The following is a 17,933-nucleotide window of genomic DNA, read 5'->3' on the forward strand; positions in this document are numbered from 1 at the left end:
CTATCTTTTTCTCTTAAGTAAGAGCTATATAAAACTCAAAACAGATATTACCTGCTAGAAACGGTGGCATGAAGTGGGAACACCCTGAAAAATATAATAGGCTTAAGCATCCACATTATTGTTATGACATACATCTATGTTAATTATACAAGATTCGGTGAGTTTAGCACGTCACGTGGATTTATTATTGATTGAACCAGAATAATAAAAAATTAAAACACTTTCAAATTAAAAATTCAGGAGGTCAGGACTCAGATTACGCAACTTACCTGTTAAATATATAGTATATTTGTAACATTTCAACTCAAGAAAAAGAGAAGAAGATCAGTGGAGTGATGACACCATATACAGACTTCCCAAATCCATCACAATCCTTACTTAATTCCACACATAAAATATACAATGGATCATCCAACATTCAAACTTGCTTAGATGTGATTATCTAAATGCATTTTTCTCTTTTCTTTGGAGATATAAAATTGATTTAATGGTTAAGTGAGGAAATTATAAAATAGAATAATAAGAAAGATGCAAATTTGATTCTACCAAGGAAAAATAAATTTTCCCTCTTTTTTATCATAATAATTTAATTAGTCATAGCCTAGGATAAAATGAATTAAATTTTCCTTCTTTTAAAACATTATGATTAAAAATCCAATGTAAATTACTACCCAAAAATATTTGCCCATTAACAAGCAAAGAAGTGGAGAGAAGAGAAGCAGTCTAACCAAGATATGAAAATTACAAAGCCAGAACAAAAGGCACAAAAAAAAAAAAAAAATCCAATAGATCATAGAGAAAGAGAGTGAACTAGGTGTATATATATAACACATAAATAATAATTATTAAAGGGTATGAAAGGGCAAGGACATATCATACAGATGTCTAATTAATACTGCATGCCACCAATCAATTAATCCTTGTTTGGATATGCTCCGACTATGTGGCAACCACAGTTTTTTTCCCTTGAGACGCAGAAGAAGACGTAGCTGCAACTCCCACAACTTGTTTTTTCGATGCCACACAACACTTATCCTTTCTCTCATCCTGATTCATCTGCTGTTGACGACACTCCAAACTGCAAAACGCACTATCTCCTCTGCAACAACAATTTTTCATTTTTCCACAAATTATTAATTTCCAACTAACAAAATCAATAATCAAATACTACTCTATATATCAACAATTCAAAAAACATTAATCCAATTATCAATACAGTTTAATTTTAAAAATCATTGTCACTCCATCACAATTAATCATATATAAATTATTTTAATTTTTTTTTATAAAAATAATGAAAAATCTGTTAAAACATTTGATATGATAAGGGGTGAATTCAAATATGTCGTACCACTTTTCACACTTGAGTGTGAATTTGACAGTTAAATACTTTATAAAAAAAGAGAGAGAGAGAGAGAGTATAGTATAGTATACTTGTACATGTAGATGTCACGACCTGGTACCAAACGGCGTTTACAGAGGAAGCAAGAGCGCAAGAAATCAGGTGTGTGAGTCATATCAGAGGAATTTCTTCTATGGTTTCTTGGTGACACCATGGCCATAACCCTGCTCTGATCTGAACCGTTGATTCCATCGTACGGAGCAACACCAGCTCCATGACGGTTGAACAGGTTGTTAGGATTTTCATCTGTAACTGTGTTCAGATCGAAGGTTATTTCTGACATACTTGTTGTTCTTTTCATTGGTGGACGAGGTCTTTTTCCTAACAACATCTTGTTAATAATTCCTTCTTCTTTCTTACTAACGCTGATTTGAAAAAGAAGAAGATTGATGGAGAAGGTTCTCTCTGAGAAAGAGAGAGTGAGAGGGTAATTAAGTGAAGAAGAAAAGAGTGTAGGTTAAGGGAGATAAAACAAGAACCTAAAACTCAGGAATTGATCTGAACCGTTGGATTATGAGATGATGAGAGTGATGTTCATCATTAACGAGAAATGAAATATCACGTCAACCCGTACAAATTTTTTTAAATTTAATTTAATTATTATTGTATGCTGAGTTGTTGTATTATTAGTGATGTGTGTGTTTTGGTTTTGTTATCGTTCTTTTAATGTCAAATTGGATTGAATCGGGACTTCGGATTCTTTGGATTCGGGTGTCCAATGTAGAGGTCACTTTGTGTGAATCTCATTGGCCAACCAAATGTTCGCATCATTGTACGAAATACTTGGAATCTACTACATACCCTAATTCACTTTTTCAATAATACATGGAGAGGATTTCAACTCAATTAAGTTTGACTCAGTATTGAGTAACAAAAGATTCATAATAATAATTTTTTTAATTTTTTATCTTTTGTAAATATTTTTAGTTTATATTATTAACTGAATATATATTTTTGAATTATTAATATTGAAAATTTTGGTATATAAATTGTTTTAAAATTTGACTTTTTTTTTATACTTTAAAACACTTTTTATAATAAAATATGCTTGAAAAAAATTATTTTATTATTTGGTTTTCTATTAAATACTCTTTATTTCTCCTAATGAACATTCTTTTTTTGTCAAAAAAAAAGTAATCAATTAATTTTAATTTTAAGCACAAAATGCTAATAATTTTTTCAAGTGTAGTATCTGACTAATACGGTGTAATTAAAAGTGATTTTTCATATAGATTTTGTGTTTTTTCTTAATATTTTATCTATGATTTTATTATCTGAGTACAACATTAATTTGTTCAGTATTATGATATGAAGTTTTTTGTTTTTCTTTTGCGGTGTGGTGTTCATATAGGTAAATGACTTATTTTATTGGTATCGTATTTTGAGTAAAGAATTTATAGCGACTTCCGATAAATTTAGCACTTTCAGCCTTTCAAATGATATGTCAATGGATAGTTTAATTGTTCATGTCATAAACCACATATAGTCGATATGAGTGAACAACAAAAAAAGAAAAAATTGAAGATGGATGACATTAAAAACCGTAATTTGGTTGTTAGGATTAATATTTTGGTTTTATTATTTTTCATTATCTTCTGCAATTTTTATATATATCGTTAACATGTTATATGTATTTTTAATCATTAGATCTAATTGTACTATTTTTATTTTAGTATGAATAAATTACGAAAATTTTTATTTCTCAAAAAAACAAAGTAATACTATGTATATTATAATAAAATATTATATTTCATTTTACATTTATGATTTATGACAATGGATAACAATTTAACACACCAATAATTTCATTTTAAATTTACTAAAAACAAAAAGATGGATCTACGTACAAAAAGCATAGCACTCAATTTAATAGTGTAAAATGACAATGTATCATAAAATCACAATTTATCAACAAATATGATAAAATTTAAGTGTTTATAATGCTTATTATGCATTCAGATCTATAACGTTGATGACGACAAAATCATTGATTGAAATTTATAGTCTACTTTTGTTAATTTAAACCAAAACGAACACCACACGAAGATGAAAAAAAAAATTCACATTAAGATGAAAAAATCAATAACATCGTACTCAACAACAAAATTACAACAAAAAATATGAATGAGAAACTAAATTTTATCTGAGCCACTTATGTAGATAAAATAAAAGAAAAAATAATTTGGAGAGGTGATTTTAAAAAGAAAAAAAATGATCATGAACCATGCATCTCTAATGGAAGAAAAAAAAGATAATCTAAGATTTGCGAGAGGCGACTACAAGTTGGCCGCTATCTTTGTTATATTATTAGAAAATGTTTTAACATAGCAATAGTTGATAAATATAATTTGATAATTTCTTTTTGTTTTCAATTATTTCTTAATATATGTAAAATAAACTTAAATGGGTACCATACATAAAACCTATCTTCCCGACCAGTAGAAGAAAAATGAGATAAAGGGAATCAAAATGGACCTTACACCAACATCCTTGTTGTTTTTTTATTATTACTATTGAAACTAGTTAAAAAATTGTGCACGAGTCAAACAATTACAATATTAAAGGTAAATATATATTATTTTAGATTAAAAAAAAAGCATATTTACAACGATCAATCGGTAATTAGTTTGAAAAGATTTAACGTTTGGCGTACTATTGTGATATATTTCTATATCATTGACGTGTATAACTATTAACTTGGAACAATTATTAACTACAAATAATTGCAGATAGATATTTAATCTAACACACATAACATGGTTCCTAAACATAATTCAATATAAGTTTTAAACAAAATTGCATAAGGTCTTGAAGCAATACATAAACAACCTTAGCAAGTAACGCACAACACTCCAAAATAAAGTTAAACATTTGATTATAAATATTATGCCCGGCACAAACATAGTGAAGCCTAAAGTGAATTTAAATATTAGGTCTTTTAAAGTTTATAATAATAATTTAGAAAAATTACAAATTCTTTTATGAGAATAAATATAGCACAACATTAATTATATTAGTTTAATAAGTTTTTTTATGAAACACTATTTACTAGACACTTTAGAATAAAATATTATTTATTAAATTAATGTAATTGATTTTGTACAATATTTATATTTTAATTGATAATTAGTAATTAATTTAATATTTGTAGATATAATATTAGTTTTAGATAAATTTTTATTATTTTAATATGCAAAAATATTAAAATATGAGACATTTTTATTAAATATAAAATTTTTTGAAAACTTTTTTTATTATGTTGATATTTATTTATTTTTAGAAGTTTAAAACACTTGTACTTAAAACAGTTTATTTTGATGGTGTTACTCTTGGACCGTATAACGCATATTAATAGCATAACATCACAACAAAGAATATAAAACGCCAAACTTCATGAATTCATTTTTGTTACAATAACCCCATTCTGATTATTTATTTATTTTTTTTATGTTGAATAAAATTACGTGGGTCTTATATATTTTGTTAGTATTGTTCTAACTATATTTTTTAATTTGTGTGAAATTGGTAAAATGATATATAATTTAGGATAGAAGAAGTATATTATCATATCTGATTCTTCTTGAAATGATTAAGTTATCATGAATTAATTATTGGAATAAATGACTTATTTCGATTGTTGCTTGGTGCGGTATTGTTTTAGTTTTTAGTTTTGTTGTAGTGTTCATTTTATTCAAATTGACAAATTAACGATCTAATGCAAATTCAATCATTGAGTTTGATATCGTTCTAACTCTTAAGGAATGAGTATTTCAAATACTTCAATTTTGTCATATCTGTATTGCATTTTGACGTTTTATATTATTAATGTAAGTGTTGTGAATTTGTTTGTATATTGATTCTTTTTGTTTTAACAACTTTAAGTAATACTTCATCTGAAATGAAATATATACAAAAATGATAATTAAAAAATTTATGCATATTGACTAAATTTTTTATTAGATATATCAATATTTCAACTAACATTTTTAATTATATTTTGTTTTAAAGAGAGTAACGTATTTTACTTTTACTTTTATTGATGTAATTTATACCTTCTTAATTTAATGAATAGCTTATTTTAGCAGGAGAATCCCATAAAAAAATGTCAAAAAGAGAACAGTGTGATTGGGTGACACAACACAATCAATTATTATTTTTTCACAAAAATATTAAATAAGATTATGTAAGTGTCATTTTACTTTTTGACTGAGTCAACTATCATTTGTGATTAATTATCATTATCAAAATAACTGAGTCATTTCATAAATGTATAATTGAAAGAGACACCACTATTTTTATAAATTAATTTTATTAGTTATTAGTATATTATTAATGTCACAAATGTATTATATTGCATGAAAGTAAATAATATTAATTAAATAATATAATTTTAAAATTTATTGAAAATTAAAATATTTTAACAATATTTTTATATACGAGTCGATTAATGTGGAATGAAAGCAGTAATATTTGAATTTGAATTTAGAGGAAAGAGAAAATATATTAAAAATCTACTGCAAATAAACATTTGCTTCCACTTTGATTTTGAAACTTTCATCGTAATAGCAGATAGCAATACATTCTCTAAAACAAAATTTTCAATACTCTCTTCTATTACTTGTACTCTCTTGGTTTCTTTTAAATATCGTTTAATAAGTTTTTATTTATATGTTGTTTTGAAATTTTAAATAGTATTAAAGATCATTTTGTCAAAATTATCATTGTTTATTTAAGGCAGAGATAAATAAGATAGTTGAAAAAATAAATTATTAAAAATAATGTTAAAAGAAGATGTAATTGTTTATGAAAAATAGAAAAATTTAATAGTTTTATTAGTTTATATAAACAATTTTAAATTGATACTTAAAAAGAACAAATGTAATAATTTAAATGATTCTATTAAATACGATAGAGGTGATAGAGTTCTACTCACATCATCATATCAACATATCAATGAATGAAGCTAATTGTCCACCTTGCAGCATCGTCCTAGATGTGGTTTTAGGTCATATGACCTTGGCGATGATGTTTAGGAGACCAAACAGATGAATTGTGAGGTAGTTGAGGAGTAGAACATGGAAGGGCAGATTCGATAGCTTGAATTTCTTAGAAGACCTCTGGTGACATCTGTATTAACACAATATGAATACCATGTGGCTTAGAGGATATGGAAAGGAAATGTATATTTCAATTAATTAAAATTTTAATTAAGAATAAGTATATATTATATTTAGTACATTTTTGTAATGAAATTTAGTATATTATTTTATTGTTATGTTTTTTAATTACTTATAAAATCATGACCCATTGAAGGCGATCACATATGACTTGAAACTGAAGAAGTTTGTTGACGTACCTGTACCGGATATTGTACAACGTTGGATTCAAAAATCTAGATTGACACGTTTGTCTTCAACTGATTTGACGATGGCCGACACTAGTCTCATATATGCCTTTGTAGAAATGTTACGAAGAGAGATCAACTTGGTTTTAAGCCATTTGGAGAGATTAGGATCACACTAGACATGTCACGACTCTTCTTCATATTATTTCCTATGGTAAGCTTTTTGATGCACCAATAAATATGAACACTAATAATGTTGTGATTGTTGCACATGAGCTGCTGGGAGCAACCATGGAGGAAAAAGTTGTTAAGTTAAATATTAATAAATGTACACAATATAGACTGCATCGATTGCTTTATAAATGTCTCATTCAAACTAATATGCGTTGTCGGGACTATGCATAGGGTACCACTGCATTGATTATGGTATATGACAACCTAATAGATGAAGTTGTTCACGATGCTATGCACTTGAGAGGATATATGACATGACTATGGGTATATGACTCATATTAAGTTTTGTTATTAAGTTATTAAGTTGTATTTTAATTTTTTAAATTGTCTTTTATTTTTGGTGCAGTGTTGGATTTACAATTACTTTCCGAAGAGACTTCAAAACCTTCGGTGAATGTTCACGATGCGATATTCGAAATGGGCTAAACAAGGATTCATAAGAGACTTAGACACCACATATCAACCCAAAACCTTAAGGCATTAGGTTTATGGGTCATTCTCCTTATATATCCAATATAGCCTCCATTCCTGGTCAATGTGGGACTAACCACTCATAATTGAATTCCAACAATTTTTTTTTACCACTAGACTTAATCCACTTGATCCAAGTCATTTTTGCTATCCCATCAAGCCAAACCATGCTCTGATACCACTTGTTGGGGAGTCCGGGAGAGCCCGACATTCAGAATGGGCTAAACAAGGATTTATAAGAGACTTAAACATCACATCTCAACCCAAAATCTTAAGGCGTTAGGTTTATGGGTCATTCTCCTTATATATCCAATATAGCATCCATTCCTAGTCAATGTGGGACTAACCACTCATAATTGAGTTCCAAAAAATCTCCCCCTCAATTATGAGTCTCCACCACTACTAGACTTGATCCAAGTCCTTTTTTTTTTTTTACCACTAGACTTAATCCAGTCCGGGAGAACGCGACATTCGAAATGGACTAAACATCAAGGATTCTTAAGAGACTTAGACACCACATCTCAACCCAAAACCTTAAGATATTAGGTTTATGGGTCATTCTCCTTATATATCCAATATAGTCTCAATTCCTTGTCAATGTGGGACTAACCACTCATAATTGAATTCCAACATGTAAGTGGGGCTATAGTGGAACAACTCTTGAACATATTCCAAGAATCCATAGGTGAACTGCAAAACACGTTGTTGAATGTGGGTTTCTAACAACGAAGACTTGATGTTATGTTGGACTATTGTATTAAAAATAGTTTGAGTAGTTTGTAGCAAATCCTTTTATATGTAAAAGGTAAAATATAAAAATACTCTCAAAGGTTGAAAGGTAGTCTGTTGAAATCCTTTTTGGGTAGAAAAGAAGAGTTGCGTAACAAATCAAGGTTGATCTGAACTAGTGGTGTAAAAACCAAGAACGTTCTCCGTTTTGAACACTTAGTGAAAAATCTCACAAACTGTGAGGATTGGATGTAACTCGGATTGGGTAAACCAGGATAAATCTCTGCGTGATTTCTCTTATCTTATCTATATTTATTTACAGTCTTTTGATTATTGAATTAAATAGATAAGTTAAATTGTGTTTCTTACTAACAAAAAATGTTATTCGTTTTCTGTTTTCATAACCAATAACGTTATTTGTTTTTTGTTTTCACAACCAAAATCATTTTTGAGTTAAAATCTTTAAGTTTTAACATGAAATTTTAAAATGGTGAATTTACAATTCCAACCATATTCCTTGTAAATTGACATTTCTACTTTAGGAAATACGACACAAATAACATTCATCATGACAAGATCTCTATTGGTCATAATAACTTTGAAAATTAAATTCTTAGAGAAAAACACTTGCCTTACCTTTTCAAATGGTCAGATGAAGTTTTCTTGTCGCTCTTGTTCCATGTAAGCAAATGCACCAGAAAATGTCTACCCAGTATATGTTACATTGACAATTTCAAACAATGATAACCGATATCTATTTGTTTTGTATGTGCTATCACGTATCAAAATAAAATGAAACATGTTCAATAATTTTATACAATAAGGATGCGTCCAATGTATGTCTCTCAAAACATCTGAATCATCTCGTCTTCTTGTCCAATGCACATAATTTTCATTTTGTATTAACTTCAATAGATGTTGTACTTCTTTGTACAGACTTCTCAAAGATGATCGATAAATACTCATTGATTTATATATGAGTGGAAACTGTAAGATTCTCTTTGTTTCTCTCTTTCAAAGCATTCAAGATGAATCTTGACGCAAGCTTATACTTTGTCATGTCATTAACAAATTTTATCTCATCTTCATTTAAACGTCACAAATATGAATGACCGTATAAAACATCCGCTAAACCGTGATTGTGTGTTTCATATCGAACACTAATTTTCCATCCTTCACATATGCTCAACAATACACATCTAGATTTGAACGAACAATTTTCCTTGTGAGAAAAAATAACTGTTGATTTTTATTTATATATTTCACATTTTTTGCATCCTAAAATTCATTTATCTTTTCTTTTTCTCTTTCCGATAGCTGTATCAGATCTAATGGTAACAATTATTATTTAATTTTGTCTTCCAATAATTTTTAGCCATTTGAATACAACTTATCGTGAGGAAAATATTTAAAAATATATATTTCCAATAAAACATCAATATATGTGTATACATTAAAAATCAAAATTTATAATATCAATAATCATTAAAATTACTTGATTAGTCGTGAATGTATCTATAGAATCTATTGTCGGTGTGGTAGGAACTTCACCATCAACTTTACTCGTACCTGATTTGAAAAAATATATTAAATTTAATTAATATTTATATTATAAGTACAATATTTAAAATAAAAAAATTTCATTATTTTGAAATAAATTTACATTTCAAAATTTTGAAAAAAATTGAAATTTTTGAAACTTTCTAAATTTTTAAAATGTATAATTACTTTTAACTTTGGTTTTTGAAACTTTTGAAATGTCTTTATTTTAAAAATTTAAAAGTTTCGAAACTATCCATTTCGAGATTTTTGTTAAAGCTGAAAAGTTCAAATTTTTTTTATGATTCATTTCGAAAATTTGAAATTAAATAAAATTTTCAAAAATTAAATCACTTTGTATTTCGAAAGTTTAATAATCCTCTAAAGTTTTAAAAATTTAAAAAAAATGATTGTTTAATCTTCAAAAGTGTGAGTGAAAAGTGACATAAATTTTTTTATAATAATTTTTATATATAGTAAAAGTAAAAATAAATAATCTTTTAACGTGTCTTGACGATAAGAGATATAAATAGAGTAACAAATAGAAAACTCAAATTTCAATTGTCTTAATATTGTACCCAAAATCAACTACATAGCGGCCCAAACCAAATAGTGCCCAACACCCAAAAACTCTTCCACCTCTCTAAGACCGCAAGTTCGCAAACTGACAACAAAACAACACGATGGATGTTCTTTCCGGTCCTCATAATTCTCGAGCAACCACCAAACAACACAACAAACACATTTCAAAGCCTAAAACAAAGTGATCTAATTTAGGTTAAGTTTACTTTATAAAAATATTTTGCAAATAATTGTCTTTGATTTGAAAGAAGATGAAATATTAATTAACAATTAATAAATATGTATGGACATAATGGTTCTGTGCAGCTACTAGTTAATAAAGATGTATGGTTGTAATGTGTTTGTACAGCAGATCATATGTACATGATCCAAATTTACTAAGAGAAAAAAATTCGTTTTATACTATAAGGTCCAAAAATTAAAAAAGCTCATAATTCAAAACAAAAATAGGGTGTAGATTTTTTGAGAAAAAGAATTAATAAAAAAATTTAATTAGAGGTTCAATGTTATTGATGTTATTTATAATTTTTTTTATATTATTGATATTATTTATAATATAAATAAAGAATGATTTGTTTTAAATTTTTAGTATTATTTTTTATTATGCTCTAATTTTTAAAATTAGAACAAAAATTTCAAAATATTTGAGACGACTCTATAAAGATGTATTAATAAAAATAATATTTGATTTATTCATCAGTTAATTATAGGTTAGTTTTATGTAAGTAGTTAGTTTGATATCATTTTCACTTTATTATTCATCAGTTAATTATAGGTTAGTTTTATATTTATTATAAATTGAATTTGTTAAAGGATATTAGAAACTCTACGTATAATTTTTTTTACGTCTCCTATATATAATCATTTATTTGTAATGTTTTGTTCAATCAATAAATAAAATTATTCATAAATCTTTATTTTACCTAATTTATAATATAATATCAGAAAAATAGTTATTCTATTAGCTACGTTCTGAAATTTTTATTGAGAATCTAGCTTCATTAGAACTTGAAATTCATGATATCAAATTCAGTGGTGGAGGCATGCTACAATTGTAAAACTAGGAGAACTGATAAAACTCGGAGACTCATATTACAGCAAAAACCACTTCTTCAAGAAGAATCTACAACATGCATTTCTCTCAATATTCATCACAAACATACTCATCGTATATAAAAAAAGGAAGTGTGCATTAGAATATTTTTTGTTTCAAGCAAACAGGAATTATTCAATATAAAAACATATGATATTCTATTTTTTTTTAAATTTAATGAGTATTTTATATTTTTCAGTCGATTAATTCCCGACGTTTCATATTCTTGAGTTAATAAATTTTTGGCGCTTCATATTTATTTTACCCGATGCTTTTCAACTTTCAAACTCTTTTTAGTTGGTGTTTTTTTAACATTTATTGATATTTTTCAAGCTGAAAGTATAATTAATACATTCCAACTTGAGAGGGATATTATATAAATAGTTAATTTGATTACATTTTCTCTTTATCATTCATTAGTTAGTTATAAGTTATTTTATTCTTGTTATAATTAATTGAATTTATGAAAGGATGTTCATAGTTATTCACCTACATATAATCTCTCATTTGTAATCTTTTATTCCATCGGTAAATAAAATTATTCAGAAATTTTCATTTTACTCATTTTATAATAATTATTAACAAGTAAAATTAAAGAAAATAATTACCACAAAATTTGAGAAATGAAGTTGTTTTCATAGATTAAATGTAGTTTAAGTTTCTAAGCTTTATAATATGTTATTTATAGATTTAATCTATTCACGTGGAAGTTTAAGGTTTTTTTTTTAAAATGCAAAAACAATTCATTGTCAACTTGAAGCACAAGTGTGCCAAGGAGACTAAATATTACAAGATAGATTAGTCTAATTAGAAAGACCCCAACCAAAAATAGTTGAAAACTAGTGAATAAACTGCTAATCAAAGTATGACAATCTCAAATAATCATTTGGTTGAGCACATCATTCGTGAAATTCAAAATAAAAAGCTTTCACATGAATATTAAATCATCCACAAGTCAATAACTTCATAGCAAATGCTATAAGTGCTCCCGGATATTTATTAGTGATCTAAACTCTAACTTATATTGTTCCAGCCGGTATCCATGAATTGTGGTGTAAACACACTAATAACATCATAATGATGCAATGATCGATAAGTTTGTTACTAAATAAGTCTCAAGACCATTAGTCCAATCCCGTTAATCTTCAATATTATCATGCAAAAAAAACATAGAAGTTTTAGTTTGACGGTTAAATATTGGTGATTTTTTTTTTATACAAATCATTAAAAGTGTTTGAAAGAATTTGTAAACTTAATAGATACAATTTATAATTAAAATTTCAACATTAACAATCAATAGTTTTGATCATAGAAATTAACATATTTGGATTATATGTGCAAGTGACAATGATTCATTTCTGATCTCTTTTAAGTCATTGAGTGTGCATGTGAAGAGAAGAATAACTATTTTTATACCACTAGTGTGTTTATGATGTGTTATTGTTGTTTTTGATTTTCGAAAGAAAAAAAAAAACTGCTTTAAAAATCATTTTTTGCCACTGAAAATATTACTAAGTTGAGTCGTAGATTAAATCGCTCTCTTTAAGACGTTTCACGACGCTACTTAAAATTGTGCAAGATATACTATTAACCACGATGACCATAAGATAAAATATCCCAAATAAAACTATATTGAAATTTTATTGCACCGTAGAAAACTGTTCTAAAATTACAAATTCTAAATATGAAAGTTAAGACCACTCATAATGTGGTACTATGACCATTTGAAATTGTGAAATAGAAAGAAAATTTGTGTGAGGTAGAAAAGGGAGAATAGAGAGAAAACTCGTAATTTTTTGGAGTTTTGATGTGATTTATAAACTAAGCGGAATCTTCTATTTATGGAAAAATTATGCAATGAGGAGTTGAACGAATCAATGGTTGACTGTTGACTCGGTAGAAGACAGAAACGTGTGTAAAACGCGTCAAATAATACATCACTTAGACTAGTCCTAACCAAGCCGGACAGACACACTTGTGTGGTGGTCGGTTTAAATGCGTTCTCTCTTCTTCACAAAATTGAGTATTCTTTGGGACACACCCAAAGAACATATCCCACCTAATAACACTACTAGTGTATGATATCTCTCATACATGAGACTTCTTCAGTTTTTTTTTTCAATTCACACTACACTTACTTTATTGTTTCAACATAATTTTCAACAGTTGTCTCAATGGGTAAACCACACTATATAATAAAAAGAGACAAAGGTTTTTTGCTTAATGTTGTTAGATGAAGGGACTCATTTTCCCTTCCATGCAAGTCCTATAAAATCTCCACATAACCTACTATAACAAAGTGCTTTTTTTTTTATTTTTTTATTTTTATGTTTTTTACTTTTTTCTTTGACTAAAAACTGTATTTACACATTTAAATTGATAGAAATTTCATTCATCGATAACATTATAATTTAAAATTGCTAAAATCGAAAAAGATGAAATTGCGAGCAAATTCACAACATTCAAATTAATAATATAAAACAAAAATGCCTACTTATATACAATTGACAACGATTCATTATTGATATCTTTTAAGTACTTGAGTATGTGTGGGAAGAGAAGAATAACTATTTCTATACCACCATTGATTTTATGATGTGTAGTCTCAATGGGTAAACTACACTATATAATAGAAAGAGACAAGGGTTTTCCACTTAATGTTGATAGATGAATGGACTCATTTGCCCATCAATGCAAGTCCCATAAAACTCTCCACATAACCTTCTATAAGAATGATTTTTTATTTTTTACTTTTTTTTTATTATTAAAAATGATATTTATTCATTTAAATTGATAGAAATTATATTGATCGATAACATTACGGTGCTAAAATTGAAATAATGAATATACAAACAAACTCACAACATTCAGGTTAATAATTTAAATCAGTAAAATGTCTACCAATGTGACAAAATATGCAAAAATAATAAAATTGAAGTGTTTAGAGTATCCATATCTATGAAGTTGTAACGTTAATGACGTCAAAATCATTGATTGAATTTTCACTTGATTATAATTGATTTGTCAATCTAAACCAAAGAACATTGCATCGAAAATCATTGATTGATTATAATTGATTTGTCAATCTAAACCAAAGACAATGAGACAAAAAAAAATTAAAGAAAAATTAAATATGCGTGAAAATTATTTATTTAAATAAAAGAAAATAAAAATCGATTAAGAGATGAATGATTTTATACAAAAAAAATTGACCATAAATAATATCTCTTTAATGAAATTTTGAACAACCGAGGAAAAGAGAGAAAAAAAAGATTAGAAGGAGCAAGCAGTCAAGTTATCATAAATTAATTCTGAATACTAATATCATTATATGAAGTGCTTAATAACAATAATAATTCCAATTACATCCAATAATAGCTAATCACATGATTAGGACTAATAGTAACACTACAATATTACGGGGAAAAATAATAACACTATAATATATTTTAACATATAATTAAGCTTGACTATCAGAAAAAAAAATGTGACCTAGTCTAAAATAAAGTAATCCAACGGTGTCCTCATATTAAATCTGACTCTTTATACCAATAGATCCCGACTCAAACAATATATGCAACTTTAAAAGAAATTGTATGAACAAAATATGGAGGAAGACTTCAATTATAAGATAAAAATAATAAAATAAGACTACTCAACTCGTAAGAAATAGATGAAGGCAAAATTATCGGCGCGTCACGCGGAATTCATAGATTCATTTTCATTTTAGTTAAAAAAAACAGTTCGTATTCACTTGGAGTCACATGGAGCACACTAGCACCGACAACGCCAGCTACAAACATCATTTAATTATTTACCAAAACCGCCATTCTCTTTTCCCTCTACTGTCCATCTTTCTATACACCCCATACTCTCCCTTCTTTCCCATATTTCTTCTAAAAATCATTATCACAATAATGACGTGGCACGTTATAGTAGCGAGACCACGTTCCCTTACCATGCACACCAATACAGGTGAACATATACCACGCGCTTTTCTTTTCTCTTTTACCAAAATTTTCCCATTCCTCCAACTTTACTCCACCCAACACTCCCTTTAATTAAAACCTTCCATCTTCAATCCCTAATTTCAAATTCAACTTGCTGTGTCTAATTCATTCATTCATCCATAAGTAACCACACATTTCTCATTATTCTTCTTCAACGCTCTCATGGCTTCCAGAGTAGCTTTGTTGTTGTTTATCTGTGTTCTTCCAGCGATGGTTGTGGCTATTCGCCCTGCGAAGAATCCTTTATGCTTGAAAGGTCGTGTTTACTGTGACGCTTGCCGTGCTGGTTTTGAAACCACCGCTATCACTAACATTGCTGGTAACTTCCAACACTTTTTTCCACTTTATTATTTTATTATATAATTATGTGTTTTCTTTAAGTAAAAATAATAGTGTTAGTGTTTTATATGAAGATAGATCTCAGATCTGTTACTTAAAATAGCAAGTTCTATTGTTTCATGCTTTAAATCTTGAGATTTGCATTTCGATTTTTGACAAATGCGAAATTTCATTTTTGAGATTTAGTTCGGGTATGATGAAGTGACAAGATTGTTCATCAGATCTAATATGTAATGTAGACTTGAATTGGATCTAGTGATGTACTCCCACTGAATTTTGTTTACACAATAAGCTTTGTTACTTACTGATTTATTACTATTGTCATGTGTTGTTTCTGATCTATACTTTATTTTATTTTATTTTATTTTCGATTTCTCATATTGTTTTTGTTTTGATTTGATTTCTCTAGCTATACAAATATTCAATCAAAAGAAACAAAAAAAAGTAATGTGACATTTTTATACTCACAAGTCACAAGTTTAAAAGAGGGAATTCTTTTACAATAATTTAATGTGTTTGATTCTACCTTGACTTGATTTTGATTGAACTGATTTGATATAAATAGTTTTAGTCTAATTATTTTTTATGTGAAATAATTTATGTTTCTATACTTTTCATGTGAAATTGAGTTGACTGATTATATATAAATAATTTTAGTCAAAATTGAGTTGAAGGTAGAATATTTTATGTTTCTATACTTATCTTGTGAAATTGAGTTGACTAGTGTGTGTATGTTTGGTTTTGCAGTGACAAAAATTGATTTTGAATAAATTGGTTTTGTAAAATTGATTTGAGTTAAAACAATAGTAACTTGAACATAATGTGTTTCATGTTTGGATGTATTCAGTTAAAAGTGAGGTGAACATTAAATTTTACACCTCTAAAATCAATTTTTGCTCCTCCTAAAGTGGAACCAAACATGCACTAAACTTGAGTGTATAAAAAGTTTGGAGGCAAACGCTAAAAATCTTAAATTCAAATGAAAATCAATTCTAAATGCAAAATCAATTTTAATTGAGAACCATAACATGTCAAAAATCAATTTTAAGTCTTTAGAATCACATTTGGCTCTTTCAAAGCATGCACTTAGTTTTGTTCAGACAATATTATGTTTGATTAATGATTCTTCTGTTTAGGTGCTGAGGTTTTACTGCAATGCAAGGAAAGGATCAGCAATGAAGTTGTGTACTCAAAGCGAGGGTGGACTGACTCAACTGGATCATATACAATGTATGTGGATGAGGATCACGCCGACCAGGTCTGCGATGTCAAGCTAGTAAGCAGTCATCAGCATTTCTGTAGAGAAGCCACACCAGGGCGTGACCAAGCTCGCGTTATTCTCACCCGCTTCAATGGCATTGCCTCTAATGACAGATATGCCAATGCTATGGGCTTCATGGCACAAGAAGTTGCTTCTGGCTGTGCTGAGGTCCTCAAGCAATACCAGGACTTAGATGATGAGAATTAATTCGTAGTTTATTTAATTTGGATTTGGGTTTCCTTGTGTCTATTTAATTGAATCTTGATGGAGTGTTAACTCAACAGTCAGTTTATGCTTATATATATATATTAATGTGTTATCGGACCATATTATATTGTTTCGTGAAGATCATATGTCTTGTACTAGAAGATTTAGTTTCATGCCAGTTCTGTTGCTGTGGTATATTATTATTTTTTATAAATATATGATTGAATTACAATCTTGAATTGGCTATGGATTCTTTGAAAGTGTTCAATAACCGGAGAATTGTTACGCAATCATGTCATTGTTATATTAATCATTTTTGTTACGCAATTATGTCATTGTTATATTAATCATTTTACCATTATTCATTGCATTTTCTTTTTCTAATCCACCATAATTGAGTCGATGACTTACGTTAGATTAATCCTCGTGTTGACGGTGAGAACTCTACATTGATTTTGTTTTGTCACACGGGTTGAACTCTGCAAAAAGGTTAAAAAATCTCAATTTATGAAATTGATAATTTTCCAATGATTTAACAAATCTGGGCACAAACAAGAAAGGGATAGAGAATAGAGAATCAGCCATGGAAGGAGATAGTGGTGTAGATGGCAGATGAAGCGTCAAAGACATGTATTTTTCGAGGTCCTTTCATCTTTCACGACAACTTTACTTCTCGCAACCCCGCATGTCTTCTTGTTACCGATCTCAAACTCTGAAGAAGA

General features: G+C 28.0%; 2 protein-coding genes across 2 annotated transcripts; one reads left to right on the forward strand and one right to left on the reverse strand.

Annotated features, from left to right (window-relative positions):
- Nucleotides 1-704: 704 nt before the first annotated feature.
- LOC101511560 (FCS-Like Zinc finger 5-like) lies at nucleotides 705-1,965 on the reverse strand. The gene is made up of 2 exons (XM_004500549.4): nucleotides 1,435-1,965; nucleotides 705-1,099 (listed from the first exon to the last, which is right to left on the reverse strand). Exons 1-2 carry the CDS (start codon nucleotides 1,731-1,733, stop codon nucleotides 940-942), a joined length of 459 nt encoding a protein of 152 aa, XP_004500606.1. The 5' UTR covers nucleotides 1,734-1,965; the 3' UTR covers nucleotides 705-939.
- A 13,453-nt stretch (nucleotides 1,966-15,418) lies between these two features.
- On the forward strand, nucleotides 15,419-17,450 carry LOC101511889 (protein DOWNSTREAM OF FLC-like). The gene is made up of 2 exons (XM_004500550.4): nucleotides 15,419-15,723; nucleotides 16,880-17,450. The coding sequence occupies exons 1-2, from the start codon at nucleotides 15,567-15,569 to the stop codon at nucleotides 17,209-17,211; spliced, it is 489 nt and encodes a 162-aa protein (XP_004500607.1). The 5' UTR covers nucleotides 15,419-15,566; the 3' UTR covers nucleotides 17,212-17,450.
- The last annotated feature ends 483 nt before the right edge of the window (nucleotides 17,451-17,933 follow it).

The sequence above is a fragment of the Cicer arietinum genome, chromosome 5 (genome assembly GCF_000331145.2).
Source record: "Cicer arietinum cultivar CDC Frontier isolate Library 1 chromosome 5, Cicar.CDCFrontier_v2.0, whole genome shotgun sequence".
NCBI classification, from domain to species: domain Eukaryota; kingdom Viridiplantae; phylum Streptophyta; class Magnoliopsida; order Fabales; family Fabaceae; genus Cicer; species Cicer arietinum.

What these genes read in the sequence shown, in the direction of transcription:
- LOC101511889 (XM_004500550.4), top strand. Translation starts at nt 15,567, where the DNA reads ATGGCTTCCAGAGTAGCTTTGTTGTTGTTTATCTGTGTTCTTCCAGCG. An exon ending in CGCTATCACTAACATTGCTG is followed by an intron (nt 15,724 to 16,879) that starts GTAACTTCCAAC and finishes TCTTCTGTTTAG; the next exon opens with GTGCTGAGGTTTTACTGCAA.
- LOC101511560 (XM_004500549.4), bottom strand. Translation starts at nt 1,733, where the DNA reads ATGTTGTTAGGAAAAAGACCTCGTCCACCAATGAAAAGAACAACAAGT. An exon ending in CGTGACATCTACATGTACAA is followed by an intron (nt 1,100 to 1,434) that starts GTATACTATACT and finishes TTGTTGTTGCAG; the next exon opens with AGGAGATAGTGCGTTTTGCA.